At 59.4% G+C, this 12,228-nt stretch overlaps 1 protein-coding gene across 1 annotated transcript in view; it reads left to right on the top strand.

The window, feature by feature from the left end:
* Positions 1–12,228, top strand: part of lama4 (laminin, alpha 4) — a 300,723-nt gene that overhangs the window by 81,262 nt on the left and 207,233 nt on the right. The window contains exon 6 of the mRNA XM_072499415.1: positions 2,381–2,481. Within this exon, the coding sequence (XP_072355516.1) occupies positions 2,381–2,481 (101 nt within the window). The remainder of the gene's footprint in view (positions 1–2,380; positions 2,482–12,228) is intronic.

Below are 12,228 nucleotides of genomic sequence, written 5' to 3'. Positions count from 1 at the left end.
GATATGAGTTGGCAGGCTGAGCTGCTCGACAGAAGGCAGCATAGTGGCCAAGTCTTCCACATCGTTGACATTGTCGAGATTTTGTGGGGCATTGCCGCTTTAAATGGGCGGAGCCACAGTTGCCGCACGTCATGACGTCAGCACGTTTGCTGCGCCACCGCGTATGCGCGGTGCGGTTGTGCATGGTGCACGCCTGCGCATTACGTTCCTCAACGTCGCCGTCCCCTCGTTTGGTGCGTACAAGCGCAGGAGTCTGTGAAAAGCGGGCGAAATGGTCGCCCTCATCCAGGCTGAGGCCCTGGAGGTGCTCAATCACTTGGACCCGTTCCGCCTCGTGGGGACCTTGCCGTGCCGTTTCAGCCGCTTGTATATGGGAATTCCGACTCGTGGCGTTTTCATGTAAGACACAGGTCTCGATGGCAGTCACTAGGGTGAGTTGCTTTACTTTGAGGAGCTGCTTACGTAGAGGGTCCGACTGAACACCAAAAACAATCTGGTCGCGTATCATGGAGTCGGAGGTGGGCCCGTAGCTGCAAGATTGCGCAAGGATGCGGAGGTGCGTGAGAAAGGATTGGAAAGGTTCATCCTTACCCTGCAAACGCTGCTGGAACACGTAGCGTTCAAAACTTTCATTCACCTCTACGCTGCAGTGAGTGTCAAACTTGAGGAGGACCGTCTTGAGCTTTGTCTTATCTTCATCATCTGCGAAGGTGAGAGAGTTGAAAATGTGGATGGCATGGTCCCCGGCCGTGGACAGGAGAAGAGCAATCTTTCTGGTGTCCGAGGCGCCCTCCCTGTCCTTGGCTTCGAGGAAGAGCTGGAAGCACGGTAGCATAGTGGTTAGCACTATAGCTTCACAGCACCAGAGTAAACTTCAGCCTCGTATGTTTCCCTAGTACTTTTTTCTAGTGATAGTTATCAGGCAGAATTTTCCCAAAAGTGCAGAGTGCTGGATCCGACGAGAAAAGGTGTGTGTAACACATTGGTTTCAAAGATGCCTTTTCTTGCTTGACCAAACAGCACTCTGTGCTATTTCAAAGAGCGGGAAAGCATCACACAGAGGGTTGAGAAGGTAGGGCCTAAACAGATGGACAATGCCGGGATTCTGAGATCAGGGCACTTTTTTTGAAGGGCACCCCAATCTCAAAGTTACATTGAAGGCACCCTCCCGCCATGGAGATCGCCCCCCTCCCACACCCACCTGACTAGGGGAAGATTCCCCAGCCCATATTCGCAGAAGGGCAAACACCGCGGCAGATACAATAACCTGGAATCTCATGGATAGCATTGGCGTAACTATGGCATAAGAGTGTCCTTGCATTTTTGGTGAAAGAGAATATGTGCCTTGATGATTTGTACTGATTTTATGCTGAAACACTGTTATAAACAAATTGCCTCGATTATTTATGCTTCCAAGATGTGTCTGCCCAATCGTCTGCTACTTATTTATATAGATCCTCTCTATGTGGAAAAGACACCAGAGTTTCCTGTAATAATGCACTTCCAAAGTTTAGGTATAAGCCTTTGAAACAAAATTCAGTCAGTTTTAGCTCACACAAAATTGTTCAGATACTTGTTCTCCACTCTGATACACTCAGAAGGGTCAAACAATTAGAATGCCTTCTTAAGTGGCAAACATCAATCCTTCATAATAATGGGAGAGGAAGGGGAGCAGGAAAGCAAGAGATAATCTGAGAACAAGGCACAAGAGTAAAAGATAGAAGCCCATTCAACAGTCCTATTTGTGTCACTGTATATGGACCTGTTATGCTGGTTTTTACATGCCAGTATCAGCAAAATGATCACTGCAGCTAATTATGTCATAGATCAGGGCAGCACGGTAGCATGGTGGTTAGCACAATTGCTTCACAGCTCCAGGGTCCCAGGCTCGATTCCCGGCTTGGTCACTGTCTGTGTGGAGTCTGCACGTTCTCCCCGTGTGTGCGTGGGTTTCCTCCGGGTGATCCGGTTTCCTCCCACAGTCCAAAGATGTGCAGGTTAGGTGGATTGGCCGTGCTAAATTGCCCTTAGTGTTGGGTGGGGTTACTGGGTTATGGGGATAGGGTGGAGGTGTGGGCTTAGGTAGGGTGCTCTTTCCAGGAGCCGGTGCAGACTCGATGGGCCGAATGGCCTCCTTCTGCACTGTAAATTCTATGATTCTATGATTGTTGGTGAGATACTTGACCGGGTTACATTTGTGCATAATTTTGCGTAAGTATGATCCAGGTAATTTTGGGCCAATGCTACCACTGCTGACACTTGTTTTTCACGAATATGCAGTATTAAAGTGTCTCAATTACTCAAAACATGTGAAATTTCTAATCAGCATCAATTGTAAATTGCCCAGGAATTAAAAAAATTAATCTTTTGCTTTCTAAAGACTGCCTCTGTCAGAAATGTGGCACGGATGAATGTGATCATGCTACTGGGCAGTGCCGCTGTAAGCCAGGTGTATCAGGAGCCTTCTGTGAACACTGTGAGGTGAGTGTAACAATTAATTTGAGATCATTGGATGTGATAATATAGGGCAACTGGTCAATTTCTCTTGGCATTGCACAAAGAGTCAAGTCCAAGTACAAGCAGGATGGGTGGGCAGGTAGCCAGGTTGGGGGAGGGGGAATGCGGAAGCAAGATGGGGGGGGGGAGGGGGGGGGGAGAAGAGATCAGGTTGGAGAGATGGAGACATATGGAATAGGAAAATGTATGTGAAGAGAAAAAGATTGGTGAAGACAAATGTAGGTCCCTTGCAGTTAAAAATTGTGGAATTTATAATGGGTGGCAAAGAAATGGCTGACCACCTAAATACATATTTTAGGTCTGTCTTCACAAAGGAGGACAAAAATAACAAACTGGAAATGTTGGAGGACACGGGGTTTAGTGAGAGGGAGGGACTGAAGGAAATCAGTATTAGTAGGGAAATGGTGTTGGGGAAATTGATGGGATGCAAGGCCGATAAGGCTCCAGGGCTTAATAATCCAAATCCTGTAGTGCTTAACGAAGCGGCCCAAGTAATAGTGGATGCATTGGTGGCAATCTTCCAAGATTCTAGAGACGATGGAACTATTCCTACGGATTGGAGGGTAGCTAAGTAACCCCACTATTTAAAATGGGAGATGGAGAGAACTCAGGGAATTACAGACCAGTCAGCCTCACGTTGGTAGTGGGGAAAATGCGTGAGTTAATTATGTGATTGAATAGCAGTGGGAAAATAATGTCAGAATGCGACAGAGTCAAAGAATTTATGACAGGGAAATCATGCTTGACACATTTACTGGAATTCTCCTAGTTTGTAACTAGCAGAGATGATGAGGAAAAGCCGGTAGATGTGGTTTATTTAGACTTTCCGGAGGCTTTCGACAAAATCCCACATAAGAGATTGCAATCGACAATGGTTTCATGGTCATCATTAGACTTTTAATTCCAGATTATTTTATTGAACTCGAATTTCACTATCTGCAGTGGTGGGATTTAAACCCGAGTTCCCAGAGCATTACCCTGGGTTTCTGGACAATACTACTATGCCACCATCTCCCCTATGCTACCACCTCCCCTATGCTGACCTTTATTGTGAGAGAATTCGAGTAAAGGCGCATGGATGTTTTGGCCTGTGGGATGCATGCCCATCCCATTGACAGGTCAGCTGGGTACGTTTCTATGTGTGAAATTTTGGTCTTCATATCTGTGGAAGGATGTTCTTGCTCTAGAAGGAGTGCACTGAAGGTTTACCAGACTGATTCCTGGGATGGAGAGACTGACATATGAGGAAAGATTGAGTCGGTTCCGATTATATTCGTTGGAGTTCAGAAGAATGAGGGGGAGATCTCATAAAAACCTGTCAAATACCAGCAGGATGAGACAGGGTAGATGCAGAAAGGTGTTCCTGATGGCGGGGGAGTCCAGTACCAGGGATCACAGTCTAAGGATACGGGGTAAACCAGTTAGGACTGAGATTGGGAGAAATTTCTTCATCTAGAGAATGGTGAGCGTGTGGAATTTGTTACCACAGGAAGTAGTTGAGGCCAAAACATTGTGGGCTCGATTCTCCGTTCGCCCAGCTGCATGTTTCTTAGCGGTACGCCGTTCACTGGTGGCGGGATTCGCTATTCCCACTGCTTATCACAATGGGATTTCCCATTAAAGTCACCCCACGTGCCGGGAAACCGCTTGTATGCTGCTGGCGGGAAAAGAGAACCGAAACAGCCGGAGAATTCCGGCCTGTATGTTTCCATGAAGGAGTTAGATGTTGGGTCTTAGGGAGTCAAAACATATGGGGCGAAATTCTCCGTTATCGGCGGAAAGTCCGCCGATCGGCGCAAAAAACGGCGCAAATCCGACTTGCGTCACGTCGGAAAAATGGGTCGATTGTCTCCGGCCCGAAATGGGCGAGCAGCGACGTAATGGGATCCACGCTTGCGCAGTGGTTCAGGCCGTGCAGCGTCATACGCGCCGCACGGCGTGACGGCTCATAAGGCCACGTTGCTCCCCCCCACCCGACCGGAACACCCGACCGCAACACCCGACTGGATGGCTGGCCGTCGCTCAGCCCCGAGGTTCGAGTCACGCGATGTGGAGGCGCTCCTGGAGGCGGTGGAGCAGAGGAGGGACGCCCTGTATCCCGGGCATGGCCGCAGAGTTGCCCCACGCCACAGCCGGCGTCTGTGGAGGGAAGTGGCAGAGGCCGTCACCGCTGTGGCCCTGACACCACAGACAGGCACCGAGTGCCACAAGAATGTGAACGACCTCGTCAGAGCAGGCAGGGTGAGCCTCCCCCATATCCCCCCTCCCCATATCCCCCCCTCCCCCATATCCCCCCTCCCCCATATCCCCCCTCCCCCATATCCCCCTCCCCCATATCCCCCATATCCCCCCTCCCTATATACCCCCCTCCCCCATATCCCCCCTCCCCATATCCCCCTCCCCCATATCCCCCATATCCCCCCTCCCCATATCCCCCCTCCCCCATATCCGCCTCCCCCATATCCTCCATATCCCCCCTCCCCCATATCCCCCCTCCCCATATCCCCCTCCCCATATTCCCCATATCCCCCCTCCCCATATCCCCCCTCCCCATATCCCCCCTCCCCCATATTCCCCTCCCCCATATCCCCCATATCCCCCCTCCCCCATATCCTCCCTCCCCCATATCCCCCATAGCCCCCCCTGGCCCATATCCCTCCTCCCCATAACCCCCCGCCCCATAACACCCATATCCCCCTCCCCCATATCCCCCATCCCCCATATCCCCCCTCCCCATATCCCTCCCTCCCCATATCCCCCTCCCCATAACCCCCATATCCCCCTCCCCCATATCCCCCCTCCCCATATCCCCCCTCCCCATATCCCCCCTCCCCCATATCCCCCATATACCCCCTCCCCCATATCCCCCTCCCCCATATCCCCCATATCCCCCCTCCCCATATACACCCTCCCCCATATCCCCCCTCCCCCATATCCCCTTCCCCCATATCCCCCATATCCCCCCTCCCCATATCCCCCCTCCCCCATATCCGCCTCCCCCATATCCCCCATATCCCCCCTCCCCCATATCCCCCCTCCCCATATCCCCCTCCCCCATATTCCCCATATCCCCCCTCCCCATATCCCCCCTCCCCATATCCCCCCTCCCCCATATTCCCCTCCCCCATATCCCCCCTCCCCCATATCCCCCCTCCCCCATATCCCCCATAGCCCCCCCTGGCCCATATCCCTCCTCCCCATAACCCCCCTCCCCATAACACCCATATCCCCCTCCCCCATATCCCCCATCCCCCATATCCCCCTCCCCATATCCCTCCCTCCCCATATCCCCCTCCCCATAACTCCCATATCCCCCTCCCCCATATCCCCCCTCCCCATATCCCCCCTCCCCATATCCCCCCTCCCCCATATCCCCCATATCCCCCCTCCCCCATATCCCCCCTTCCCCATATCCCCCTCCCCCATATCCCCCTCCCCCATATCCCCCTCCCCCATATCCCCCCTCCCCCATATCCCCATATCCCCCTCCCCCATATCCCCCCTCCCCCATATCCCCCCTCCCCCATATCCCCCATATCCCCCCTCCCCCATATCCCCCCCTCCCCATATCCCCCCTCCCCCATATCCCCCCTCCCCCATATCCCCCCTCCCCCATATCCCCCTCCCCATATCCCCCATATCCCCTCCCCCATATCCCCCATATCCCCCTCCCCATATCCCCCATATCCCCCCCTCCCCCATATCCCGCCTCCCCCATATCCCCCCTCCCCCATATACCCCCTCCCCCATATCCCCCCTCCTCCATATCCCCCCTCCCCCATATCCCCCATATCCCCCCTCCCCCATATCCCCCCTCCCCATATCCCCCATATCCCCCCTCCCCGATATCCCCCCTCCCCCATATCCCCCATATCCCCAAGTTAATCCAGCCCTAACCTTAACCTCTGCAATGCACGCGCAACCGATGGCGTGCATTCATATACCTGCCTAACACTGTTGCCTTTTACCCCTGCCCCCCCCCCCCACAGGAGAAGCGCGCACACAACAATAGGGAGCATGTGAGGACTGGAGGAGGGCCCGCTGATGAGAGGCCACTGACCGTACACGAGGAAAGGGCCCTGGAACTGGCTGGCGGACCTGAGGACCGGGTGGTTGCTGATGCAGAGGTCGGGGGCGTACTAGCGAGTGAGCCACCGACAGCCCGTCCCCATATCCCCCCTCCCCTATATCCCCCTCCCCGTATCACCTGATCACTGCCTGATGTCTAACCATGCATGCTTCATTGTGTATCGCAGGACCAAACGTCCAGGCGCCCATCCCCGCAGATGCAGACCGCCCGCAGGATGCCCCTCGGAGACCACAGGAGACGGAGAGACCCGCACCCTCCAGCATGCGACGCCCGCAGGATGCCCCTCGGAGACCACAGGAGACGGAGAGACCTGCACCCTCCAGCAAGCGACGCCCGCAGGATGCCCCTCGGAGACCACAGGAGACAGTGAGACCCGCACCCTCCAGCATGCGACGCCCGCAGGATGCCCCTCAGAGACCACGGGAGACGGAGAGACCCGGACCCTCCAGCATGCGACGCCCGCAGGATGCCCCTCGGAGACCACGGGAGACGGAGAGACCCGGACCCTCCAGCATGCGACGCCCGCAGGATGCCCCTCGGAGACCACGGGAGATGGAGAGACCCGGACCCTCCAGCATGCGACGCCCTCAGGATGCCCCTCGCACACCACGGGAGACGGAGAGACCTGGAGCAACAGGGAGACGACACCCCCGTCACATGCAGGAGCGACCACCCAGCGACGAGGGGGGCAGCCACAGGCCCCCGTCACATCCGAGCCAGGACACCACTACCCAGGACACCACTACCCAGGACACCACTACCCAGGACACCACTACCCAGGACACCCCTACCCGGGACAGCACTACCCAGGAAGACGAAATACCGGACAGTGACTCAGAGTGAATGGGTGGAGACGAACCCCCACCCCAAAGTGCCATGGACTCAGAGTGGGACGAAGAGCACGACACAACGCCACTGCTATCACCAACACCCTCCACCATTGCAGAAACACTCACCACGGTTGGGCACTTTAGTGATGAGGCGTCTGGTACACTCACTGGTGCGCACAACACAGCCGTCCCGGTACAGCAGGTGGAGGTAGGAGCAGCAGCGGGACCGGGCGGTCGGAGGGCAGGCCAGCCCAAGCGAACATCTGCCGCCCAGATGGATCCCGGGTTCCTGCAGTTACCACACCGACACATAGATCCGATGCAACCACCGACCCGGAGACGAGCGAAGAGGGTGACGGGCGGCTTGCGGCGGCTGCGGTCGCAGGTGGAGGAGTCCACCCGCGTCCAGGAGCTGGGAGTGGTGCCGGTCATGCGTGCCACCCAGGCCGACACCGCATGGGTGGCGTCCATGGTGGAGGCAATGGGTGCGACGGTGTCAGACATGGGGAACGGTTTGCGAGGCCTGGGGCCTTCCGTGCAGGCGGCGTCTGTGGCCCAGGAAATGGCTGCTCTCTCACAGGAGGCCATGAGCCAGTGCCAGCGCCAGATGGCAGAGGCGCTCAACGCCATAGCCCAGTCTCAGAAGGCCATGGCCCAGTCTCAGCAGGCCATGGCCCAGTCTCTGCAGGCCATCGCTGAGGGCATCGGCGCCAGTGGCCATGTGCGAGCCGGCGTCGCACTGTCACAGACAGGGTTTGCCAACCCCCTGGGCTCCATGGCTGCAAACCTGCAGACCCCTGTCGATACCAGCACGGGCCTCCAGGACTGGCAGCGCCAGATGTCGGGGGGGCGTCGGATGGCCAGTCCGTTCGCATCCCCCACCCATGTAGAGGCCTGGGGGCCATCGGGCACCCCGAGGGAGGAGGAGATGGTGTGGTCCGTCCCGGCTCCCTCTGTAGGGGAGGTCCCGGTACACCGCGACACCTCGGACTCCCCCTCTTCCGTCCCAGGTGCATCGGGTGGGCAACGGGCAGGACAGGCTGGCAGCTCGCCATCCCAGTCGCCCGGGGCCGCAGCCTGGCCCATCTAGGCCAGGACGCCCCAGGAAACGGCCGCCAAAGGGATCCAGTGTCAGAGGGCAGGAATCACAGGAGTCCACCTCCAGTTCTGCTGTACCGTCTGGGGAACCACGTAGATGTAGTCAAAGGGCCCGTAAGGCCAAACAATTAGACACTGAGTAAGTTGGCACGGGTGCAGGGCATAGATGAGTTTTAGGGGCTAGGGCACGTGCATGAACTCCTTTGGTTATTAAAGTCAATGTTACACCTACCGAAGCTGCCTTTGTGCTCTGTCCAAAGTGTGCGGGGGTGTCATGTACGTTGAGCACAAGTGTGTGTGTGAGGGATGGTCTTACCTCAGCCCCAGGTGAGTCTGCCCCCTTCCCCCTGGGCCGCCATCAACATCCCCCGGGCAGAGGACGGGACCGTGCGCTGCAGTGTCACAGCCGCATGCAGGGGATGGTCCGGGTGGATGGTGGTACTGTGGCCATGGGTCAGACATAGTCCAACGATGTAGAGCCAGGAGCTCATCGCAGGGCGGGTTGTCATCATCCTCCATGGCCTGCGATAGACACGCGTCCACCCGCAACTGTGTGAGCCTGGCCCGTTGTGCCGCAGGTGGATCGGCAATGGGGGGGCGGGGGGGGGGGAGGGTGGTGTGCATGCGGGTGGGGTGGGTGGGGTTGGGGAGAGAGGTGAGGGTGCTGGGTGGGTGGATGGGTGGGGGGTGTGGGTGGTCGGCTGTTGCCATGGTGTGCGGTCTGTGGCCATACTACCCGATTCCCACGCCCATCTAGTCAGTGAAGCGGGCGTCTATCAGTCTGTCCCGTGCCCGCTGGGCCAGCCGGTAACGGTGGACAGCCACCCGCCTGTGTCTACCCCGTCTGCCCTGACTATTGCCCCCATCCCCCTCATCTGGGGAGGACTGGGCCTCTTCCTGCTGCTCCTCCAGTCCGCCCTCCTCTGCCTGCGGCACATCGCCCCTCTGCTGGGCTATGTTGTGCAGGACGCAGCACACCACAATGATGCGGCCGACCCTATCTGACCGATACTGGAGGGCGCCCCCAGAGAGGTCCAGGCACCTGAAACGCATCTTCAGCACGCCAAAGCACCTCTCGATCACTCCCCTCGTCGCTACATGGGCATCATTGTAGCGGTTCTCCGCCTCATTGCGTGGCCTCCGTATAGGCGTCATCAGCCACGATCGCAATGGGTAGCCCCTGTCGCCCAGCAACCAGCCCCTCAGCCGGGGATGGCGTCCCTCGTACATGCCGGGGATGGATGACCGCGACAACACGAATGAGTCGTGTACACTGCCTGGGTGACGGGCGCAGACGTGCAGGATCATCATGCGGTGGTCGCAGACCACCTGTACGTTCATCGAATAGGTCCCCTTCCTATTAGTGAACACGGCCCTGTTATCTGCAGGTGGCCGCACGACGACGTGCATCCCATCGATCGCGCCCTGGACCATGGGGAACCCGGCAACGGCAGAGAAGCCCACGGCCCGGGCATCTTGGCTGGCCCGGTCCACGGGAAAGCGGATGTAGCGGTGCGCCATGGCATATAGGGCATCTGTCACTGCCCGGATGCACCGGTGCACCGATGTCTGCGATATGCCGGACAGGTCCCCACTCGGTGCCTGGAATGACCCCGTTGCATAAAAGTTCAGGGCCACCGTAACCTTGACGGACACGGGGAGAGAGTGTCCCCCGCCAGTGCCACGCGGTGACAGGTGTGCCAGCAGGTGGCAGATGTGTGCCACGGTTTCCCGGCTCATCCGGAGTCTCCTCCTGCATTCCCGGTCCGTGAGGTCCTGGTATGTCTGCCGGGGCCGGTACACACGGGGCGCCCTCGGGTGCCTCCGTTGCCATGGGGCCCGCGACGTCCTCCTCCCCCTCCTCGTCCTGTCGGTCAGGTGTCCTCCAGCCTGGGCGGCTGCCGCCTGCCCCTCTGCGGCAGCCTGCGCCGCCTCTCTGGCACGCTCCTCCTCCTCCTCCTCCTCCTCCTCCTCCTCATCCAGGGCAACATAGACATGAGCGGCTGCCACCACGGCGGCCAACATCGCTGGATGATCTGAAAACATGACGGCCTGGTGGGGGGGAGGGGAACGACGACATGTCATCATTGCCCATATCCCCTCCTCCCCCCAGCCAGGTGGCATGGACCGCATGGGTCCAACTGTTGGAGGCTGGCACCTGGCCAGGTGGACCAACCCACCCCCCCAACCGCCACCCCAGCACGGACCCCCCCCCAACCTCCACCCCGGCACTGACACCCCCCCCCCCCAACCTCCACCCCAGCACGGACCCTCCGCAACCCCCAACCTCCACCCCAGCACGGACCCCCCCCCCAACCTCCACCCCAGCACGGACCCCCCCCAACCCCCAACCTCCACCCCGGCACGGCACGGACCCCCCCCAACCTCCACCCCGGCACAGCACGGACCCCCCCCCCCAAACCTCCACCCCAGCATGGACCCCCCCCCTACCTCCACCCCGGCACGGACCCCCTCCCCCCCAACCTCCACCCCAGCATGGACCCCCCCCCAACCTCCACCCCAGCACGGACACCCCCCAACCCCCAACCTCCATCCCGGCACGGCACGGACCCCCCCCCAACCTCCACCCCGGCACGGCACCGACCCCCCCCCCCCCAACCTCCACCCGGCACGGACCCCCCCCAACCTCCACCCCAGCACGGACCCCCCCCCAACCTCCACCCCGGCACGGCACGGCCCCCCCCAACCTCCACCCCGGCACGTACCCCCCCCCAAACCTTCACCCCAGCACGGACCCCCCCCCCAACCTCCACCCCGGCATGGACCCCCCCAACCTCCACCCAGCACGGACCCCCTCCCAAACCCCAACCTCCACTCCGGCACGGCACAGACCCCCCCCCCAACCTCCACCCCGGCACGGCACGGACCCCCCCCCCAACCTCCACCCCAGCACGGACCCTCTCCAACCCGCAACCTCCACCCCGGCACGGCACGGACCCACCCCCCCAACCTCCACCCCGGCACGGACCCCCCCCCCAACCTCCACCCCAGCACGGACCCCCCCCCAACCTCCACCCCGGCACGGCACGGACCCCCCCCAACCTCCACCCCGGCACGGACACCCCCCCCCCAACCTCCACCCCAGCACGGACACCCCCCCAACCTCCACCCCGGCACGGACCCCCCCCCAACCTCACCCCGGCACGGCACGGACCCCCCCCCAACCTCCACCCCGTCACGGCACGGACCCCCCCCCCAACCTCCACCCCGGCACGGCACGGACACCCCCCAACCTCCACCCCAACACGGACACCCCCCAACCTCACCCCGGCACGGACCCCCCATCCACCTCCCCGGCACGGACCCCCTCCCGGCACTCACCCGGAGCCCAGCCTACTCGAACCACCCCCCCCCCCCCCCCCCGCCGCACACACACACACACACAACCCGAGACACACCTCTCCTCACGCATTCAGACAGCGGCCACGCCATTGCCTGCCCAGAGCCAACCCCCAGGCCGTCACTCACCTCCACGCTGGTCGGCGTGAGCCTGGAGCACCGGGTCACGCCGATGAAAAGGAGGTTTAATTTACGTCGACGTGAACGGTCATCACGTCGACGGGACTTCGGCCCATCCGGAAGGGAGAATATCGGCAGGCCGAAAATCGGCTGCCTTGCGCAGACCCGTGACATTCTCCGCGGCAGCAGCGACATTAACGCCCCGCCGACTTT

This window comes from Scyliorhinus torazame, chromosome 4 (genome assembly GCF_047496885.1).
Source record: "Scyliorhinus torazame isolate Kashiwa2021f chromosome 4, sScyTor2.1, whole genome shotgun sequence".
NCBI classification, from domain to species: domain Eukaryota; kingdom Metazoa; phylum Chordata; class Chondrichthyes; order Carcharhiniformes; family Scyliorhinidae; genus Scyliorhinus; species Scyliorhinus torazame.
The sequence above is the reverse complement of the archived record's forward strand: the minus strand, read 5'-3'. Positions and strand labels throughout refer to the sequence as shown.